The sequence below is a fragment of the Hyperolius riggenbachi genome, chromosome 1, assembly GCF_040937935.1.
Source record: "Hyperolius riggenbachi isolate aHypRig1 chromosome 1, aHypRig1.pri, whole genome shotgun sequence".
NCBI classification, from domain to species: Eukaryota; Metazoa; Chordata; class Amphibia; order Anura; family Hyperoliidae; genus Hyperolius; species Hyperolius riggenbachi.
In genome coordinates, this window is record NC_090646.1 from 349,177,213 (window position 1) to 349,200,991 (window position 23,779).

Consider the following 23,779-nt stretch of genomic DNA (forward strand, 5'->3'; position numbering starts at 1 on the left):
TGGAGGAACATCGGGTCCATGTCAAAAGGGTTCTTTCCCGGCTACGCACACATGAATTTTATGCCAAAGCAGAAAAGTGCGAGTTTGAACAGAATAACATTCAGTTCCTGGGCTTCCTAATCTCTGCTGAGGGAATAGAGATGGATCCTAACAAGGTATCCGCCATCTTGAACTGGCCGGAGCCTTCTGACCGTAAGGGGGTGCAACGGTTTATCGGGTTTGCCAACTTTTACAGAAGATTCATAAAGAACTTTTCTAAGATTGTTGCCCCCATCACGCGACTAACCAAGACTCACCTTCCGTTTAAATGGACACCTGAAGCTCAGTCTGCCTTCAAGGATCTAAAGACTCTGTTCACTTCTGCCCCGATTCTCCGACATGCTGATCCTTCTCAAGCCTTTGTGTTGGAGGTAGACGCTTCAGAAACTGCAGTCGGGGCCATCCTCTCACAACGGTTTGAACCCAAGGCCCTTCTTCATCCTACAGCTTTCTTTTCCCGGAAACTTAGTTCCTCTGAAAAGAATTACGATGTCGCAGATAGAGAACTTCTGGCCATTAAAGCAGCTCTTGAAGAATGGCGTTATCTGCTAGAGGGAGCAACACATCCCATCCTGATCTTCACTGACCACAAGAACCTGGAGTATTTGCGTTCTGCGAAGAGACTGAAGCCTCGTCAAGCCCGCTGGGCCTTATTCTTCTCCAGGTTCAACTTCCATCTGACCTTCCGTCCTGGATCCAAGAATTCCAAAGCCGATGCTCTCTCTCGTATGTTTAATGAGGGTTATGCCACCAATCCGACCTCTGACACCATTCTTTCTGCTAATCACTTTCTTCTTCTACAACCTGAATTGTTGGAGCAAATCAAACAAGTCATTGTTACATTACCTGCACAGGAAGTTCCTTCAAGTCTGGTCTGCAGTGATGGTCTGTTTCTTCATGGAGATAAGATTTTTATTCCTCCTGCTCTTCGCCAGGAAGTGCTTGCCAACTGTCATGACAACAAGTTGGCGGGACATTTTGGAATTACCCGAACTCGGAAACTCCTCCAGAGAAGTTTTTGGTGGCCAACTCTTCCTAAAGACTGTAAGCACTTTGTACTTTCGTGTGAAACCTGCGCAAGATCAAAGAGTTCCAGAACTAAGCCTTGGGGTTTTCTTAATCCTTTGTCCGTTCCTGAGCGACCTTGGGACAAAATAGCTATGGACTTTATAGTCGACTTACCACCTTCCCAAGGATTCACTGCCATTCTGGTGGTAGTCGACCGCTTTACCAAAATGGCTCACTTCATTCCTTTGAAGGGTGTCCCCTCTGCCGCTACAACCGCCCAGATGTTCCTAAAAGAAATCGTCCGTCTCCACGGCCTCCCTTCCGAGATTGTTTCCGACAGAGGCTCTCAGTTCACCTCCAGATTCTGGAAAGAACTCTGTAAACTCCTGAACATCAAGTCCTGCCTCTCGTCTGGGTACCACCCACAAAGCAACGGCCAGACTGAGAGGACTAACCTGACGCTTGAACAATACCTGCGTTGCTTCTCTTCTGCCTCCCAAGATGACTGGTCCTCCCTACTCGCCACAGCTGAGTTTGCCTACAACAACTCTATGCATGCCGCCACTAAAATGTCACCATTCTTTGCCAACTTTGCCTATCATCCTGTATACCTACCTGGAGTGGTGCCCGAGTCCTCAGTTCCTACCGTTCAAGATAGACTTAGATTGTTAACTGAGAATTTCAAGAAACTACAGTCCATTCTGCTGGAATCCCAAGAAAAGTCTAAATGGTGGGCAGACATGAAACGGGGAGAGAGCCCTAGTCTAACTCCAGGTGACATGGTGTGGTTATCCACTAATAATCTACGCCTTTGTTGCCCCTCTAAGAAATTAGGACCCAAGTTTGTGGGTCCTTTTCCCATTGATAAGGTTATCAACCCCGTGGCATACAGGTTGAAACTTCCTAGTTCTATGAGTATACATCCAGTTTTCCATGTATCATGTTTAAAGAAGGTCATGCCTGATAAATTTAATCGCTCTGCTGTTCCTCCTCCTCCTGTGCTGCTTGATGGGCAAGAAGAGTATGAGGTAGAAAGGATTTTAGATTGCAGGAGAAGAGGTAGATCTTTTCAGTACCTGGTTAAGTGGAAAGGGTTTGGGGTTGAGGAAAATTCCTGGGAACCCGTGCAGAATTTACATGCGCCCAGGTTAATTAAGATTTTTCACTCCAAGTTTCCTGAGAAACCGTACCCTGGAAGCACCCGGAGGTTGCTCCTGGGGGGGGGGGCAATGTCATACTCACCGGCCTGGCTCCCTCCAGCGTCTTCGCGGGCGCATCCATACACGCGCGCGCGCGGGCACGCTGGGATTTGTAGTCCCTGTAGACTGTCATGGCGCGCACGGCGCTGTGCGCGTGCGCAGTGCGCGCGTTGGGTTGCGCGCATGCGCACGCGGCGCCGCGCGCACGCGCACTCCTCGCTGCGCGCTGCGCGCATGCGCGGGCGCTCATTTTGGCGCCCATTGCCCTATTTAAACAGGTCTGCCCATAACTCAGTGCTGTTTGTTCATACAGCGTGTGCCCAGTGAACCTGTTATTATATTGATTGTTTTCCCGGTATTGACCCCTGGCTTGTGACCTCGACTACTCCTGTCTGCTGCCCGTCTTGATCCCTGGCTTGTCTCTCCGCTATTGACCGTCTGCTGCCTGCCTCGACCTCTGGCCTGTCCCTGACCATTCTGATCTCCGCCTGCCCTGATCTTGGCTTGCCTTCGACTTCGAGTACACCTGTACCTTGGCTCTCCACACTGAGACGTCACCTGTTCTCCAACCCACTGTGGGATTATCCTGAGCGCAACCTGGTGGGCACTAGGCAGCGAAGTTCTACTTCCCCCTCCTGGGGTAGTGGTCCTGCTTCCCCCTCAAGGGGTCGTGGGTGAAGACCCGTGGTCACTTAGACTCTGCGCTTGGGTGGTCCGTGTCATAGTGGGGCGGTCAACAGCCCTTTCCGCAACCCTAACAAGCCTAAAGGTGCTCATTGGACTTTGGACCCCTTAGCGCAGTTAGGCTGCAAAAAAGTGCCACACATGTGGTATTGCCGTACTCAGGAGAAGTAGTATAATGTGTTTTGGGGTGTATTTTTACACATACCCATGCTGGGTGGGAGAAATATCTCTGTAAATGACAATTTGTTAATTTTTTTTACACACAATTGTCCATTTACAGAGATCTTTCTCCCACTCAGCATGGGTATGTGTAAAAATACACCACAAAACACATTATACTACTTCTCCTGAGTACGGCGATACCACATGTGTGGCACTTTTTTGCACCCTAACTGCGCTAAAGGGCCCAAAGTCCAATGAGTACCTTTAGGATTTCACAGGTCATTTTGAGAAATTTCGTTTCAAGACTACTCCTCACGGTTTAGGGCCCCTAAAATGCCAGGGCAGTATAGGAACCCCACAAATGACCCCATTTTAGAAAGAAGACACCCCAAGGTATTACGTTAGGAGTATGGTGAGTTCATAGAAGATTTTATTTTTTGTCAAAAGTTAGCGGAAAATGACACTTTGTGAAAAAACACAATTAAAATCAATTTCCGCTAACTTGTGACAAAAAATAAAATCTTCTATGAACTCGCCATACTACTAACGGAATACCTTGGGGTGTCTTCTTTCTAAAATGGGGTCATTTGTGGGGTTCCTATACTGCCCTGGCATTTTAGGGGCCCTAAACCGTGAGGAGTAGTCTTGAAACGAAATTTCTCAAAATGACCTGTGAAATCCTAAAGGTACTCATTGGACTTTGGGCCCTTTAGCGCAGTTAGGGTGCAAAAAAGTGCCACACATGTGGTATCGCCATACTCGGGAGAAGTAGTACAATGTGTTTGGGGGTGTATTTTTACACATACCCATGCTGGGTGGGAGAAATACCTCTGTAAATGGACAATTGTGTGTAAAAAAATCAAAAGATTGTCATTTACAGAGGTATTTCTCCCACCCAGCATGGGTATGTGTAAAAATACACCCCAAAACACATTATACTACTTCTCCCGAGTACGGTGATACCACATGTGTGGCACTTTTTTGCACCCTAACTGCACTAAGGGGCCCAAAGTCCAATGAGTACCTTTAGGATTTCACAGGTCATTTTTGTTTCAAGACTACTCCTCGCGGTTTAGGGCCCCTAAAATGCCAGGGCAGTATAGGAACCCCACAAATGACCCCATTTTAGAAAGAAGACACCCCAAGGTATTCCGTTAGTAGTATGGCGAGTTCATAGAAGATTTTATTTTTTGTCACAAGTTAGCGGAAATTGATTTTAATTGTGTTTTTTTCACAAAGTGTCATTTTCCGCTAACTTGTGACAAAAAATAAAATCTTCTATGAACTCACCATACTCCGTACGGAATACCTTTGGGTGTCTTCTTTCTAGAATGGGGTCATTTGTGGGGTTCCTATACTGCCCTGGCATTTTAGGGGCCCTAAACCGTGAGGAGTAGTCTTGAAACCAAATGTCGCAAAATGACCTGTGAAATCCTAAAGGTACTCATTGGACTTTGGGCCCCTTAGCGTACTTAGGGTGTAAAAAAGTGCCACACGTGGTATCGCCGTACTCAGGAGAAGTAGTATAATGCGTTTTGGGGTGTATTTTTACACATACCCATGCTAAGTGGGAGAAATATCTCTGTAAATGACAATTGTTTGATTTTTTTACACACAATTGTCCATTTACATAGAAATTTCTCCCACCCAACATGGGTATGTGTAAAAATACACCCCAAAACACATTACACTACTTTTCCTGAGTACGGCGGTACCACATGTGTGACACTTTTTTGCAGCCTAGGTGCGCTAAGGGGCCCAACGTCCTATTCACAGATCATTTTGAAGCATTTGTTTTCTAGACTACTCCTCGCGGTTTAGGGCCCCTAAAATGCCAGGGCAGTATAGGAACCCCACAAGTGACCCCATTTTAGAAAGAAGACACCCCAAGGTATTCCGTTAGGTGTATGGCGAGTTCATAGAAGATTTTATTTTTTGTCACAAGTTAGTGAAAAATGACACTTTGTGAAAAAAAAAACAATAAAAATTAATTTCCGCTAACTTTTGACAAAAAATAAAATCTTCTATGAACTCGTCATACACCTAACAGAATACCTTGGGGTGTCTTTTTTTCTAAAATGGGGTCACTTGTGGGGTTCCTATACCGCCCTGGCATTTTACAGGCCCAAAACCGTGAGTAGTCTGGAAACCAAATGTCTCAAAATGACTGTTCAGGGGTATAAGCATCTGCAAATTTTGATGACAGGTGGTCTATGAGGGGGCGGTTTTTTGTGGAACCGGTCATAAGCAGGGTGGCCTTTTAGATGACAGGTTGTATTGGGCCTGATCTGATGGATAGGAGTGCTAGGGGGGTGACAGGAGGTGATTGATGGGTGTCTCAGGGGGTGGTTAGAGGGGAAAATAGATGCAATCAATGCACTGGGGAGGTGATCGGAAGGGGGTCTGAGGGGGATCTGAGGGTTTGGCCGAGTGATCAGGAGCCCACACGGGGCAAATTGGGGCCTGATCTGATGGGTAGGTGTGCTAGGGGGTGACAGGAGGTGATTGATGGGTGTCTCAAGGTGTGATTAGAGGGGGGAATAGATGCAAGCAATGCACTGGCGAGGTGATCAGTGCTGGGGTCTGAGGGCATTCTGAGGGTGTGGGCGGGTGATTGAGTGCCCTAGGGGCAGATAGGGGTCTAATCTGATAGGTAGCAGTGACAGGGGGTGATTGATGGGTAATTAGTGGGTGTTTAGGGTAGAGAATAGATGGAAACACTGCGCTTGGGTGGTGATCTGATGTCGGATCTGCGGGCGATCTATTGGTGTGGGTGGGTGATCAGTTTGCCCGCAAGGGGCAGGTTAGGGGCTGATTGATGGGTGGCAGTGACAGCGGGTGATTGATGGGTGGCAGTGACAGGGGGTGATTGATGGGTGGCAGTGACAGGGGGTGATTGATGGGTGATAGGTGATTGGCAGGTGATTGACAGGTGATCAGTGGGTTATTACAGGGAAGGACAGATGTAAATATTGCACTGGCGAATTGATAAGGGGGGGGGGGGGGTCTGAGGGCAATCTGAGCGTGTAGGCGGGTGATTGGGTGCCCGCAAGGGACAGATTAGGGTCTGATCTGATGGGTAACGGTGACAGGTGGTGATAGGGGGTGATTGATGGGTAATTAGTGGGTGTTTAGAGGAGAGAATAGATGTAAACGCTGCGCTTGGGTGGTGATCTGATGTCGGATCTGCGGGCGATCTATTGGTGTGGGTGGGTGATCAGATTGCCCGCAAGGGGCAGGTTAGGGGCTGATTGTTGGGTGGCAGTGACAGGGGGTGATTGATGGGTGATAGGTGATTGGCAGGTGATTGACAGGTGATCAGTGGGTTATTACAGGGAAGGACAGATGTAATTAATGCACTGGCGAATTGATAAGGGGGGGGTCTGAGGGCAATCTGAGCGTGTGGGCGGGTGATTGGGTGCCCGCAAGAGGCAGATTAGGGTCTGATCTGATAGGTAACAGTGACAGGTGGTGATAGGGGGTGATTGATGGGTGATTGATGGGTAATTAGTGGGTGTTTAGAGAAGATAACAGATGTAAACGATACATTTGGGAGGTAATCTGACGGCGGGTTTGCGGACGATCTAATGGTGTGGGTGGGTGATCAGATTGCCCGCAAGGGGCAGGTTAGGGGCTGATTGATGGGTGGCAGTGACAGGGGGTGACAGGGGGTGATTGATGGGTGATAGGTGATTGGCAGGTAAATGACAGGTGATCAGTGGGTTATTACAGGGAAGAACAGATGTAATTAATGCACTGGTGAATTGATAAGGGGGGGTCAGAGGGCAATCTGAGCGTGTGGGCGGGTGATTGGGTGCCCGCAAGGGGCAGATTAGGGTCTGATCTGATAGGTAAAAGTGACAGGTGGTGATAGGGGGTGATTGATGGGTAATTAGTGGGTGTTTAGAGGAGAGAATAGATGTAAACAATGGATTTGGGAGGTGATCTGATGTCGGATCTGTGGGCGATCTATTGGTGTGGGGGGGTGATCAGATTGCCCGCAAGGGGCAGGTTAGGGGCTGATTGATGGGTGGCAGTGACAGGGGGTGATTGACGGGTGATTGACGGGTGATTGACGGGTGATTGACGGGTGATTGACAGGTGATTGACAGGTGATCAGGGGGATAGATGCATACAGTAAACAGGGGGGGTGGTCGGGGGGGGGGGGGGTCTGGGGAGAATCTGAGGGGTGGGGGGTGATCAGGAGGGGGCAGGGAGCAGGGGGGGGGATAAAAAAAAAATAGCGTTGACAGATAGTGACAGGGAGTGATTGATGGGTGATTAGGGGGGTGATTGGGTGCAAACAGGGGTCTGGGGGGTGGGCAGGGGGGGGGTCTGATGGGTGCTGTGGGCGATCTGGGGCAGGGGGGGGAGAAATCAGTGTGCTTGGGTGCAGACTAGGGTGGCTGCAGCCTGCCCTGGTGGTCCCTCGGACACTGGGACCACCAGGGCAGGAGGCAGCCTGTATAATACACTTTGTAAACATTACAAAGTGTATTATACACTTTGTATGCGGCGATCGCGGGGTTAACATCCCGCCGGCGCTTCCGTATAGCCGGCAGGATGTTGCGGCGGGCGAGCGGTGACAGGCGCCGGCGGAGGATCGCGTCACGGATGACGCGATCGCTCCGCCCATGCCCTTAGAAGGACCGCCGCCTCTGTGGGTGAGCCGGTCCTTCAGGGCTCCACTTCCCGGCCGCCGCTGTGCGTTAGGCGGTCGGGAAGTGGTTAAAATTACCGCATATCGGATAATGCGGATTTTCTGCATTTTAAATTACAGTCAAAAGCCGCCGACTTTAGCGGTTAATAGCAAAGCCCCAATAGATCCTAGACACACCAAAGACTTAAAAGAAGATGTAAAAAAAGTTTTCAAAAAGACCTTATAGTTTTTGAGAAAATCAATGTTAAAGTCGGGCGGAAATGTCCACGATTTCTGGTGGAAATCCGTATCGAAAAGCGGAATCTGTAGCAGTAATCGGCAATGGTGGCATCGATGTTAAAGTCGGCGGTATTTCCGCCGGGAAAATCCGCCTACCCCACTTGTATTACCGATTTCCGCATTCCGGTGCGGAAATGCAATTTCCAAACGGAAATGCGAAAATTGCATTTCCACGGAATCTGAACGAGCATCCCTAGTCTATTCTGATACTTGTATGGCATTTCTGTACTATACTGTTATGGTTTTCCCAAGCCCACTTTCTCTGTATTGTATATGTAATAACGTTTTTGGGGGTAAACTAAAATAATGTTGTATTAACTGAATACAATCTGTGAAACTGTGCCTAAAGGTTTTACGACATAATAAAATGATTTCTGAATCACTCTGTATTTTGGTATTTCTAGTTCCAGGTTGTGTGCATTCGTTAATCATGTCAGGGCACTATTTATCATGCAGTTACTTACCCATGACAGTGGGCAGCAGACAATACCCAGCCTGGATCAATGAGAGAACCCCCACAGAAGACATGGCCAATTTGTAAGTGCGCCATATAAGGCCTTGAATGTGGTTTTGCTTCATGACCTCCAATAATCTTATGTTGGAACTTCCCTGGAAAATACAGAGTGGTTTATCATTACAAACATTTACTCTTCAAAATGTCATTAGGTCAACTATTCTTCATAATCTATACAAATACAAATAAGTGACTTGCCTGCTTTACACAATTGGCGATAAATTCATAATTTTTTTCCTTGTGTATTAAAACAAATCCTATCATGATTTGACTCTTTAAGTGAACGTTAACTGATTGATAAAAAAAAGTTTCACTTACTTGGGCTTCCCCAGCCCCCTGCAGACGTCCTTTGCCCGCGCTGTCACTCACCGATCATCTGGTCCCCTGCCGTGGCTCAGTTTTGTTTTCGGCAACGGACCAGTCACTCAGCCAGTGCAACTTTGTGGCCCTAGCCGCACACATCCTCGATCACCCTCCCGTCCCTGTGACCGTCCAGTGCATGCGCAGTACAATACTGCGTAAGTATGTACACGTAGTACACAGGACGGCCACAGGGATCAGAGCACAATCGAGGATGAGTGCAGCCAGGGTCGCGCAGGCGCACTAGCTCAACGGTTGGACAGTTGTCGGAAAAATAAACTGAGCCATGGCAGGGGACCGGATGATCAGTGAGTGATGGTACAGGACATCTGCAGGGGCCTGGGGGAAGCCCCAGGTAAGTGAAACTTTTTTTTTTTTATCAATCAGTTAATGTTCACTTTAAAGCAAAGTGATAATTGTTTCTGTAGTAGCAATGATATCTAATTCTAGGTACACACCATACAATTTTGTGTTAGATAGATGGTGCGATAGATAATTTCTGACATGTCCGATCTAATGTTCGATCGTTTTTCTGATCAATTTCTCATAGAAGTGAATGGAGATAGATAAGAAAAGGTAACGGAATTGAATCGGAAATTGATCGGAAAATCAAATCGGAAATTGATCAGACGGGAAAAACGCATCGTGTGTACCCAGCATTAGACAAATAAGACAAGACAAAGAACAAGTGCTTTTCTCCTGGCAGACTCAAAGTGCTTTTGTTGCTAAAAATTTGCATGCATAAAGAAGTTGGTGTTTAAACCCTTGAAATGAAATAAAAATAAAAAGTTAATCCAGGTAAATTCTGCCTAGGTTTGGTACTATATGTACCCATGTTTATCCTATCATATCACATTTCAGTTCAGGTACGCTTTAAAGAAGCGTAACTGTCTGTTAGACCTGATTTACATAAAATTTTCATGAGCTAGGTAATATTGAGTAACCTAAGTTATCCTGCATATCTACCCTGTAGTTATTAAAATTTGACTTGTTTTAAGGACCAGAAGTCTGCAACCTTTGTCTGGGTCATATTACACATTAGTAAGGGCTCCTGAAAAACTAGTAAACTAGTATTTTTTTCTGTTGTAATTGCAAATAGGAGTAAATTCTAGGAGGGGAGGGTTATGCATCTGACTGCAAATACACAAACCTTAATTCATGAAACCCAGGGCTATTAGTTTGCCTTCTTTGTGAGACAGAGGTCCTCATTCAATTGACTTTGGGGTTGATTCACTATAACAAATAGCGAGCATTACCTTCTGTAATGCTCACTATCTCCTTTTGCTCCCCTTACTGCACACTTAGCTTTCCTTATCAGAGTTAATGTGTCTTATCAGAGTAAACATGCCTTATCAGAGTTAGCGTGCCTTATCAGAGTAGCATAGCGAGTACTATGAACCTATGCCTGCTAATTGGCAATGACGAGAGCTCCACTCATCCTGCCCTGAGCCCCTGCAGGTCCAATAACTTTAAAGGACATTATTATCCCCGCACTTTGATTGCCCCACTACTTTTCAATTGCAGAGTGCTGAAAAGTTATTTGAAATAGAGAACAATTATCTCCTAGGAGAAAACTCACTCAGGTCCAAAAATTATTTGCGTATGGGCCAAGGTGTGACAATATCACCTAGGAGAAAACTTAGGAGAAAAAGGGAATTGCCTATACAGTACGTCAGAGAGTCTTCCGATTCAGATAACTTTTCTACTGAGTTTTCTCCCAGGAGTTAATTTTTTAGTGTATCTACAAAATAATGCAACACAACTACAAAAAAACTACAACAGTAATTACAAAAGTAATATCAGACGTCAGTTCATTTTTTTTTCCGCTTGCTTGCTTTATTAGTCCGCACACCGTGCTGTAGTGTTTTTTTGGGGGAGTAGCTGCTTAGCAGAGGACACCAGAATTCTGTTGCTCCCACACTCCTGACTGGCAGGCATCAACCTACTGCAGGGTACTTATACCCCATGTAGTGTACCCCCAAACATACACTTGGGGGTTTACATTTACTGCTCACCATATACAGGTGGTAGTTATCATGCGTACCATCTGAAGGACATTATTTTAGGTGACTATTGTTTGTACCCTTATGGTTCCATGGTGGAATGGCTACACCCCTCTCCAGATTCAGGAGAGGTGGGGATCAGCAAAAGCCCCCACACGCGGTGCAGGTATTTGTAGAGTCTGTGTGCGATTGACACCAGTCTCAATCTGTAGGTGATTTCACCTGATACGCTCATGTTTTTATACCAATAAAGTATATATATTCCTACTAAAATAGGGCTGTCCAATTGTACCACATTTTATAGTTTTTATCCCCCGGTACCCCCCTTTTTGGAAATTTGCATCTCATCTGTAAGGCAGGGAACACACTTGTCTTTCAGTTTTCTACGCACGTTTTTCTGCCTACTTTTCCTGCACACCAAGTGTGTTTCTATGCACGAAAACGTGCACGTTTTTTTTACAGCAGCTGATGTAATTGATAGAAAAAACTGACAATGTGCAGAGTCATCATGCAGAATCTCTTTTTTTTCTGCTCGCGATCAACATATTAAGTGTGAACAGAGCCGGATTAAGACCACACAGGGCCCCAAGCAGTAAATAAATTTGGGGCTCTCCTCAGCCACCCTGTTGAAAGGATGCCCCCCCCCCTCCAGTATAAGTAACCAGATGTCCCTGCAGTATAGGTAGTTGGATGTCCCCCTACTATAGGTAGTAGCCAGATGTCCCCCCAGAATAGATAGCAAGATAACCCCCCAGTAAAGGTAGCCAGATGTTCCCCCAGTATAGGTAGCCAAGTGACCCCCCCCAGTATAGGTAGCCAGATGTCAACAGATGTATGGCCACTTTAATTCCCCAAGGCTCATATGTCTCCCCCCCCCCACACACACACACACACACACATACACACTTATGTCCTCCTCCCCTTCGCCACCATCTCTTCTAATCCCTCAAATAAGCCCCTCTTCCATCTTGGCTATCCCCTCCCCCTTTACCAGACCACCATCTCCCTCAGTCAGGTAACATCTTTACTGACCTCCCTCCTGGCACCATGATCCCTGCCTCGCTAATGTTAATTTCTGAAGCTTCAGTACCCCTCCTTCAATCACTGTTTTCACCCCCCCCCCCCCCTCCCTTAACATCAATGCCTGCACACAACACACTTTACTAGAGTATGAAACCCTATAGGCCACATCCATACTTAGTACTGACAGGTGGAAAAGCCATTTTGATTCGATCATAGTGAAAGAATCTGCCTGTAACAATTGATGCATGTATGGCCAGCTTTAGATTATGGTTTCTAATAACAAGATTGAGAGAGAGGAGAGAGAAGGCAAAGCAGGTGGTTTTGGTGCACAGAGCTCAGCACCGGTTACCCAAACCAGGAGCCCCATAGCAGCAATAATATGCTGCGCTGAGCGCGTAAGGGGAATTTGGGGTTCCGGTGATCACCGTACACCAAATTACACCTCCTACAGAATTGCAACGACTTGGAGGGGGAATAGTATTTAACTCAGCCGGGGAGTTTAGTGGCAGCAAGAAGAGCCATCATTCGGCGCTCCCGGCGCCCAACTCACCAGCAGCATACAAATACTAAGGGCTCAGACACACTATAAGCGATTTTTCTGAGCGCTTTTAGCCATCAGAGCTTTCTGAGAGCTTTAAGAAAAAGAAAAAAAAAAAGACTCAAATTTACTTACATTTAAAATCATGGTAAAATCGTGATTGCGGTAAAATCGTTCAGAAAAGCACTTATACTGTGCCTGACCCCTTATGCAGAGACAGGGAGAAACGGCGAGGAGAGAAAAGCTGAAAGAGAGGGGAAAAGGTATTTGCCTCACCAGGATTGCACTTTTATTTAGCTTTCCAGTATGACACAAGAAGCTACAGCCAGCACTAGGGGAAGAGGGTAACAAAGGTGAATGAGGGAGGGCTGTGCACACCAAGAGTGCTTCTGAGCATCTTTTAAATCGACAACAATTTGAAAAGCGCTTGACTGATGTTACCCTATGAGGGTGTTCCCACAGCAGCGTTGTGATTTTTTCAAAATTGCAAAGATGCTGCATGTAGCATTTTTTGGAGCAATTCATTCAAAAATTGCTTCACAAAATCACACTCACAAATTGCTAGCGATTGCTATTGCGATTTTGGCGTGCACAAGCCCAGAGAGAGGAGAAGTGGAGAGAAATTAAGAACAGCCTGAGATGGAGCAGAGATCTTATGTGTATTGCAGTCCCACATCACACAGAAGCTACTTGCCTGTAATATGACTTCTGTCTCTCGCACAAGTCAGAAAGCAGCCCTCCTGGAGTCTAGGGACTGTCAGAAACTTTTCAACTTGTTTAACACCTTATCCACACATGCAGTCATAACAATGGGGAGAGACCAGACAGATTTTTGCCCACCGACCCTCCAGGGAAGCTCTGCATCATGCTGTGGGTATTTACCAGCTTGCCTGCCCTCTAATTGCACTTTTATCAGCTAGCCTAGTGTTTCAAATTGCCTTACAACAACAAACCCCAATCAGGGCCGGATTACCGACCAGGCAACAAAAGCAGTCGCTTTCAGAGTCAAAGGGGCCCCATCAGCACATAAACCAGCCCTCGCCATCCTGTCAGCGGTGGCTGGATGGTATAATGGTTAAAGGGACTTTGAGCAGTGCAGTAACTATGGAAAGATGCATATCATTTTAAAGCTCTCTTTCTCCTCTTTCCAATGATATATAAACCGCCGCCCTACGCCTTTTAGTTTTCGATATTTTCGATCGCAGCAAATTCAATCGTGAAAATAGCTAAAACCAAAAGGCGTAGGGTGGCAGTTTATCTATCATTGGAAAGAGGAGAAAGAGAGCTTCAAAATGATATGCATCTTTCCATAGTTACATTGTATTACACAGGACGACTTTTCTCCAAAGTCAGCAGCTCGATTCAGCACAATGCAATGAAATATAAGGAACCCAGGGGGATAAAATTACAAACATCATGCTGGTAGGTGTGAGGATGTAATTAATTAGTTGTGGGTGTGCTTAAAGGCATACCCACAGGCACTGCTCGGAGTCCCTTTAAGGGGCTCTGCCTCTGACACAGGAGACCAGGGTTCGAATCTCGGCTCTGCCTGTTCAGTAAGCCAGGTCCCCCTCCTGCTACTGTGCGCTCTGCCACTGCCCACTCCTCCCTTCCCACAGAGAACCACAGCTGCAGCAAGAATGATAGCAGCAGATGGCAAACGCTCACTCACCTATCCATGATCCAAGCGATAGAGATCCCGTCATCTGAAACCCATCTGTCTCTTCTACAGTGCAGCCGCTCGCTCTGAGCTTCCTGATTCTCAGATCAGACAGGAAGTAGGAAGTAGTAATAGTAGTAGTAACAGAGCGGCAGCACTCTAGAGGAGACAGATGGGCTCCGGATGATGGGACCTCTATTGCTTGGATCGCAATAGGTGAATGTGAGTCATCTGGTCCTGTCATTCTCCCCCGCTGCGGCTGCCTTCTCTGCTGGACTATCGTATTCACTGGGATGGAGGCTGCATGGTGGCTGTCTACTTTGGGGGGAAATCGGTTGTTCGGTGGTGGGGGTGGTTATGTAATTCTGTCTGGGGAACGGCTTCCGGTTTGGTGGTGTCCAGAGTTTTTTGCTATTGCCAGGCTGGAGATGCAGGGGGAAAGTGCTGCTGCTGTGATATCTGGCGCCCTCTTCACAGGGGTGCCCCAGCCCCTGAGTGCAAATGTCCCAGCCATTCATCTCTGACTCTGCATTTTGAGGCTGCTATTCCCTGCATTGTGCACCCACAGTGGAAAGCGGGCTGTTGCCTATAGCAACCAGTAGCTCGGCTGCCCCGGGGGTTGTGGCATGTTGCTGTGCAGCTGCATCTTCTGATTCTATTACGACATGATGGAGGGGCCCAAATCAGTTACTTTGCTTAGGGCCCCATTTAGCCTTAATCCGGCTCTGACCCCAATACACCAGACACTGGACCAGCCCTAAATCACTGAATCAAAGGACCAGGAGGGAGAGAAACACTGTCTGTATCTTATTATCTATGTTATGAAGAGCATTCCTGAAGACTTTGTTTTTATTGGACCATAAGGAGTTACATGAACAGGGGCAATAAATCTTTACTGGGGCTGCCGGGGGCCCCTGACCCTTCACTAGATCAAAGCAACAGTCTCTGTGGCCTGGTGGATAATCCGGCTCTGAGTGTGAACTAGCCCATTGATTAACATGAGTCGCGCACAAAAACAGTCAAGTCTGTTCCCTGCCTAATATGTGTAACAAAGTAGAGAGACTCTGTAACAAAATTTTGAGCCTTATTTCTTCTGTCCTATAAGTTCCTATTACTGTTCTAATGTGGTCTGTCTTACTGCAGCCTTTCCTACTTGCACGGTCTCTGTACTAAATCTTATCTCCTTTCCTCTGTCATGTCTGTCGGCTGAGGCTGGAATGTGTTGAATGTGCAGCACTGCTTGACATTGGCAGAAGCTATACATATCCTCTCCAAGCTCTGCATGAGTCACACAGTAAGCTAGTTCTCAGCCTATGATACTCTGGTCAGAAGCCAGTCTTTTGTTTGTAAACACTGCCTAAAACTTAATTAGAAACCAGGATTGCAGCAGGGAGTGGCAGAAACAGCACAGAGGGGCACAGGAGAACATAAGGAATAGAATGGTATGCTTTTTATTGTAAGAATTTTAGAGTACAGATTCTCTTTAATGCGCTTTGAGTCCTATGGGAGAAAAGCACTTTACAAATGTTATTGTATTGTATTAATACAATATTCAATCTGTGACATGCTGAGAAATGTAATGTTTTCAGGAAAGTATAGAGAATAGTGTTACAGGAGATAAAAATAGCCTCAAATGGCAAGATATCTACTTACCTACACTGGGAGATGGCTTACAGAGAAGAGAGCATAGGAAGATCAAAAGGAAGACATGTAGCTGCTCCATATCGCACTTCTAGCAAGAAACTGAGATTCCAGCAAACTGCAAGCTTGTATCTCCTCTTATATTAGCCACACTACAGATACACATCTAGTCACTCCCCACTCCACCACTGAACACATCATGGGCAGCACAAATCATTTCTGGATGATGACTTGTGCGCTGGGAATAGTTAGGTGGCCGCACATCATACAATTTTTAATTCAAGAATTACAAACCATTTTACTGATTTAGTGTAACATTTCAACCATCTTATCACACTTATACAATTTCTCACCAGTTACGAAAAAAATAGATTGAAAACCCTGAAAAATATTGCTGGGTCTATTAATCTACAAGGCTAGGTTCACAGTGGGTGTTGCGTTCCCTGTAAACACAGGAACACAACAGAACGGGATAGTCATGCCGCACATTATCTGAGCGTTGCGTCACGTACTGTGAAGAAAAGGTAAGCTTTGCTGGCACTGTTATTACGCGCATTTTGTAGAATTGCGGCATGCCGTAAACCACACCAACCACATTGTGAACACCGCATAGGTGATGCATTGCAGTGCGATGTTCCACATTACAATGTGACCATTACGTCGCACCTCAATGTACCTTGTAAACGTAGCCGACAATCACAATCTACCCTACAACGTTAAATTCTCTGTACTGCGCCTGCGCAGTAAGCTCCGCACGCACACACAGGAGAGAGCATGCACGCGGCCACGGCTGCACTTCTATTCGTCTAGTTAGATGAATAATTACACCGGTGCTGGCAGCGGGAAATGGGAGGACGGCGAGGGAGATTCCAGCTGCAGGGGGCCGATAGGAGCCCCAGGTAAGTGCCGTTTTTTGTTTTGTTTAAAGTGCAAGAGAACCCCTTTAAGCATTTATCAAAAGTTCCACCACTTGCAATCTTTGTTTTGTTTTTTTTTTAATTGGAAAAAAAAAGACAAATTCAATCAGATTTGTTAAATTAATTAAAAAAAAAGTTTAACATTTTTCTGTACAACTCATTTTTGGGGGAATTGCCATAAAATTGGATAATTTTATTGAATAGTTCATGGCAATCTTTAGAGGGATTTGGGGTTCAAATATGTTTTATAGAAAAAAGGTGTTCTCTGTTGATATCAATTCAGCTTCAGAAAGCAAAGCCTAAATTTATAATTATTTTTAAATTTATCAGAGTGATCTAAAAATCTGCTATACATCCAAACTAGCTATTTATCCTCTGGTAGAGATAGTAAACTAGTGAGTTTATGATCTGAGTTTATGATCTGAGCCCCAGTTCAGACGCATATGTTTTTCTGGATCTATGTATGCACTGAGTTACAGAGCTTGTTTATGTTTGTGTAGAAGGTCCTTGATAAGCTGATGACATTTACTTTTAAAGTACCTGGTCAGATTTTCAGACATCGTCCACTTTTTGCATCCCCGATTGTCTGTGCTACAGGCTGCAATCTTCTCAGACAGATTATTATTATTATTGATGATGTATAAAGCGCCAACATATTCCATGGCACTGTACAAGGTAAGAAACAAACACTGGGTATATAATAGATTCAATCTGTACCTTAGTCTGAGCAGCAGAGTATGGTACAATATAAACGCCAGCTACTACTACACTCACAGAGGCTGACTCTACTCTGATTCTTCTTGTTATGTAGTCTGAACTTTAAGACAGGGTTTTTAGCTGCGGATACCTCAGTTGACGCACAAAAATAAAATGTGAATACTGTGATTATTAGGCTTTTAGTGTTTTCAGATGTATTTCTTCAGTCAAAGTAAAGCCTTTTTTAAATGAATGTTGTAAATGTTCTAAACAACTACTATATATATATAGTAAGGTAATTAGTTACAGCCAACCTATACTAAAGAACAAAGTTAAAGGGCTCAAACCCACAAACCCACTAGCAGCCTTTTCTAAGCACATGTGATTTGAAAAGCTCTTGCTAATGCAATGCTATAGGGGATATTTATAAAATCACATTGCTCAAGTGGGATCACACCCATAGCATTACATTAGCAAGAGCTTTTCAAACCACAAGTGCTTAGTAATGTACTGCTAGTTAGGGATGGCCCTGATTAGGAGAACTCATGGAGAAGCATGTGATCAGTTTGATCAGCTGATAGATTGCAAGGTTCTGATTTGCAGGTCTTGATCATGTGTTAAACCCAGGAAGTCATCACTGCAAATCTGGACCTTACAAATCTATTATTATTATTATTATTATTTTTTATTTATATAGCGCCAACATATTCCGCAGCGCTTTACAAAGCACAATAATACAAGGGGAACATAGATACACTAACAAAATGTATCTATCAGCTGATCAAACAGATCACATACTAATAAAGGGCCTCGCTCTCACATGATTATCCTACTACCTCTCTGGAAGGTCTTTCACAGTCTCCTACTCAGATCAGATCTCTTCTCCTCATGCTTTGTCTGTCGGGGTTCCTCAAGGCTCTGTCCTTGGTCCCGTCCTCTTTTCCATCTACATGCATAGTCTTGGTGACTTAATCAACTCATTCGGGTTTCAATACCACCTCTATGCAGACGATACACAACTGTACCTCTCTGCCCCAGACCTTAACTCCCTCTTTAAACGTGTTTCTGAATGCTTGTCTGCTATATCCTCCTTCATGTCCTCTCGCTTCCTAAAACTTAATATGAGTAAAACAGAACTAATAATTTTTCCACCGTCTCTGTCCACCTCCCTGCCTGAAGTTACTATAAATGTTAATAACACTCCCATAACTTCAGTTCCCAAAGCACAGTGCTTGGGGGTAATATTCGACTCATCTCTCTGTTATTCCTCATGTTCACATCATAACCAGCTCCTGCCATCTCCAACTCAAAAACATATCTCGCACCCAACCTTTTCTCACTGAAGACACATCTAAAATGTTAATACATGCTCTTATCATATCTCGTCTCTGGACTACTGTAACATACTACTTTGTGGACTACCTTCTAACAGACTGGCCCCATTCCAGTCAGTACTGAACTCAGCTGCTCGTCTCATTCATCTTTCTTCTCGATCTTCCTCAGCAGACCCTCTCTTTCAAGCTCTTCACTGGCTGCCAATTAACCAGAGGATCCAGTTCAAACTCCTAACCCTAATCTACAAAGCTCTCCACAATCTCTCTCCCCGGTACATATCCTCACTAATTTCCAGATACAAACCCAATCGCAATCTCAGGTCGGCACATGATCTTCTGTTGTCCTCCCCTAGAATGACCTCCTCACATTCACGTTTACAAGATTTTGCATGCTCTTCACCCCTCCTCTGGAATGCCCTCCCACAACACATCCGTCACTCGCCAACCTTTGTTACCTTTAAACGCTCTCTAAAAACACATTTGTTCCGACAAGCATATGCGCTACCTTAGGCCACTTCCCTTTGTCCTAAGACCAAAATGCACTCCTACTAGGTATCCTAAAACACACTGCCTGTATATATTTGTTGCATACTACCCCTCCTCTTGTTTCCCCCCCCCCCCCCCCCCCCATTATCCTTAGGATTGTAAATTCGCAAGGGCAGGGCTCTCTTCCCCTTTTGTGTCTTGGAAATCATTATACATTTTATTTATCATGTTACTTTTATCACTGTCATTACCAATTCTGTATTTTGTATCATTTTTTTGTATTTTGTCTCTAATTATGTATCATGTATATTGGTGTACACCATTGTCTGTATTATTATGTACCCCATGTTTGTTTCTTACTTTGTACAGCGCCACGGAATATGTTGGCACTTTATAAATCAATAATAATAATAATACTTCTCCATGAGTTATACTAAGCAGGGCCATCCCTACTGCTAGTAGGTTACAGGCCCCAGAGTGCTATCCTTTCATTACAGGCAAGCTATTGTCTTTGCTGTTTTGTGGGCTTGTAAAATGTGTACGTTAGTGAGAACTTTGATTCAGACTGTGTTTTTTTTTAACGAAATATATCACTTTGTCATTGTTTTTTAAACCTGTATGGCAATATAAGTCTTACTGAACTAAGAACATTTAAGATAATAAATGAACGTAAAGTGTACACTTGCCATGAGCAATAGTTATTGTATAGATGTAATGATGGGACTCCACAGAACCCTACTAAGTATAAAATACACATGAATACTCCACTATCAGCAGGATATTTATTTTGTTATACGATATCTATTAACAGGACCTCTTTTAGTCTGTGCCCCGTTAAGTAATAAAATTGACATTAGACTACAAAAAGAGCAGCATGTTCTTCAAGTGGCACTGTGATGTCCAGGATGATACAGCTGTAACTTATGCCAATGCCAGCTTGGCATGAGAAGCCACAGATGAAGGCCCAGGTGAAAGAGTTGATGGTGAATAGAGATGACCCGAACCTCCGATTTTCGGTTCGCGAACCGGGTTCACAAACTTCCGCAAAAGTTCGGTTCGTGCGAACTTTCGCAAACCGCAATAGATTTCAATGGGGAGGCGAACTTTGAAAACTAGAAACACTTATGCTGGCCACAAAAGTGATGGAAAAGATGTTTCAAGGGGTCTAACAACTGGCATGGCGGAGTGAGATAAACGCCAAAAGTCCCGGGAAAAAATCTGGATTTGACGCAAAGCAACGTTTTAAGGGCAGAAATCACATTGAACGCTAAATTGCAGGCATAAAGTGCTTTAAAACATCTTGCATGTGTATACATCAATCAGGAAATGTAATTAGAGTACTGCTTCAACCCCCCTCCCCCCCGAGACACTCATATAGCCGGCGGTCATTGCTTCAGTGTGATGTCATGAAGGGGAATTGGCACATGTACATGCCTTTTGTTTTGTTGTTGCAGCTGCAGTGCAGCTAGAAAAATTTACAGGCATGTACACGCACCAGCAAAATTATTATAGCGGCCGCTGCTAGCAGCGGCCTTAAAAATTCAGGAATCCACCTGGAGTCTTGGACCCTGTTGGTGGTGGTAAAGGCAGTCAAGCGATCTGCGGGGAGAGGTGCTGTGTGGGGAGCGACTTAGTCTTGGGGCAGGCATTCACACGGCGTGCAGGCAGAGATGCTGTGTGTGGGGACGGACTTAGTCTTCGGGCGGGCAGTAGGCCTCCGGGATCCATGCGTCATTCATTTTGATAAAGGTGAGGTACTGAACACTTTTGGGACTTAGGCGACTTCTCTTTTCAGTGACAATGCCTCCAGCTGCGCTGAAGGTCCTTTCTGACAGGATGCTTGAGGCAGGGCAAGCCAGAAGTTGGGTGGCAAATTGGGACAGCTCTGGCCACAGGTCAAGCCTGCGCACACACAGTCAGGTACCGGACAGGCGCAGTGACACTGCATGCACTTCCGTAGGTGGGTGGGTGCACAGTGAACAACAGGTAGGTATATGCAGTGGGTATTACAATGTGCACCTGTCACACACAGACAGGTACCGGACAGGCACAGTGACACTGCGTGTGCTCACATAGGTGGGTGGGTGCACAGTGAACAACAGGTAGGTATATGCAGTGGGTATTACAATGTGCACCTGTCACACACAGACAGGTACCGGACAGGCACAGTGACACTGCGTGCGCTCACATAGGTGAGATGCTGCCTGCCTTTTATAAGGGGGGTGGGGCTCCAGGAGGAAGTGTAGCCTGATTGGCTACAATGTGCCTGCTGACTGTGATGTACAGGGTCAAAGTTGACCCTCATGATGCACTATGGGGGCGAATTGAACTTCCGGAAAAGTTTGCGGTTCTCCGCGATCACGAACCATGGAAGTTCGCCGGGAACTGTTCGCAGGCGAACCGTTCGGGCCATCTCTAATGGTGAACTCCTTTGGTAGCTGCTAGGTAAAGCTCTATGTCCATTAGTATTGTAAGTATCTGTAATTTCTGAAAGTGCTTTTGCAAAAAAGGCTTGCAATCTAACATGAACTCTCCTAATCCATCAAATCATCAAGGGCCTCATATGAGACTTTTGCCACCCCACCATTCAGTACTGAAAGCCTGGATGGTGAAGTGCAGACATCAGTGTTGTTTCCTTTTTGTTGTATACTTCTGGGGTCAACTGATACTTGCCAATTATAGCTTCCTTTATGACCTCATAACTGTCTTCCTTCTAAAGCACTAACTCCAAGAAGGGCTCTGCATCTCAGCCCTAGTGTCAGACACTGGGCCCTCTGTTCGTGTAGCAAATTATATTGATGGCATGTTTTATTTGCCACTCCTCCCACTCAACTGTGTGCTGTGCAGCCTCCTGCTCAGATTCTTGAGAGTGCATAATCAGCCAGTACTACACTTCAGCAGCAGTGGTACTGAGCAACTGTAGTGCCCTTTCCAAGGGTGAAATTGAACATGTGGTGCTCTCCTCAACCGACTCTGGCCTAACTGGTGGTGGTCATGCTGGGCTGGCAGGTGGTGATGCTGGGCTGGCTGGTGGTAGTGATACAGGGCTAGCTGGTGGTGATGCTGGGTTGGCTGGTTGGTGTTGCTGGGCTGGCTGGTGATGATGATGGCCTGACTGGCTGGTGGTGATGCTGGTTTGGCTGGTGATGTTGGGCTGACTGGTCATAATGGGATGGCTAGCCTGTCTGGTGGTGAAGCTGGTCTGGTTGGTCTGGTGGGTGGTGATGCTGGTTTGGTTGGTGATGATGCTGGTAAGGCTGGTGGTGATGCTGGTATGGCTGGTGATGATGCTGGTCTGGCTGGCTTGAGGTGGTGATGATGCTGGTATTGGATGGCTTGCGGTGGGGCTGGTGATGCTGGAATGGAATGCAGTAATCATTACCCTGCGTGCAGGGGGCAGAAGCATGAACAAGGCTTGTGGTGGATGGAGCTATAGATACATTACACTGCCCGGCAGCAGATGTCACATGGGGCCGGGAAGTAGGGTCAGCTGAGCTAGTTACCCCTTATTGCTTACACTGGTAACTGCAACCATTGAAATCCAAACCTAACCCAACAACCGCTTTCGCAATTCTGACTCTAAAACAATGTTTTTGTAGCTGACTTTCACACTCTGATAGAGTTTGCACAGCTTTACAATGAACATAGCAATTCAGGCGTCAGTATTTTGTTATATATATTTAGAGTATTCAGTGATTCAGCCTGATGTTTTTATATTGGTTTAATCAAGGGGAAAAAAGTGCAGGAACATTTACAGGAAAGAAGAAAAATACTTACAAACCTCCACTTATTAAGTTTGAAATGAAAGTTTAAAGCTCCTTGTAAACATTGAAGCTCAATGTTCATCTCTAAACAGTGCTATGAATTATTGTTCTTTTTAGTTGACACCCATTATCTCCCATAATAATTCCATTCTTCATAATACACTGTCATATTTTCTACATTTAACTAGCCAACATATCTATCAAATCTCCTGACATGTTTGAGGACAGTATCTAACAACAACCAGGCGTAGCACTGTCTGATTCTTCTGATAATTATTATCAGGCTTTGTGAATCTAACAAGAACATCTAGTTTTCTAGGGTGAAGTGTCTAGACCAAACACACTCAACATGGCCCTGACAATTTGCTGTCTGAGAAGTAGAGATGGCCCGAACCTCTGATTTTAGGTTTGCGAACCTCCGCAAACGTTAGCGAACTTGCGAACTTTCGCGAACCGCAATAGACTTCAATGAGGAGGCGAACTTTGAAAACTAAAAAACATTTATGCTGGCCACAAAAGTGATGAAAAAGATGTTTCAAAGGGTCTAACATCTGAGATTTTGCATGGATGAGTGGGATAGATGCCAAAAGTCCTGGGGAAAAATCGGGATTTGACGCAAAGCAGCATTTTAAGGGCAGAAATCACATTGCATGCTAAATTGCAGGCCTAAAGTGCATGTGTATACATCAATCAGGGAGTGTAATTAGAGTACTGCTTCACACTGACACACCAAACTCACTGTGTAACGCACCGCAAACAGCTGTTTGTGTTGTGACGGCCGTGCTGGACTGGTTCGCACCATGGCGAGAGTG

The 23,779-nt window shown here is 45.4% G+C and overlaps 1 protein-coding gene across 1 annotated transcript in view; it reads right to left on the bottom strand.

Annotated features, from left to right (window-relative positions):
• LOC137512870 (mast cell protease 1A-like) overlaps nt 1-15,869 on the bottom strand; it is a 54,678-nt gene extending 38,809 nt beyond the window's left edge. Inside the window, exons 1-2 of the mRNA XM_068234090.1 lie at nt 15,783-15,869; nt 8,496-8,640 (exon numbers count right to left, since the gene is read on the bottom strand). Coding sequence (XP_068090191.1) covers nt 8,496-8,640; nt 15,783-15,852 — 215 coding nt within the window. The 5' untranslated portion in view covers nt 15,853-15,869. The remainder of the gene's footprint in view (nt 1-8,495; nt 8,641-15,782) is intronic.
• Between the last annotated feature and the right edge of the window lie 7,910 nt (nt 15,870-23,779).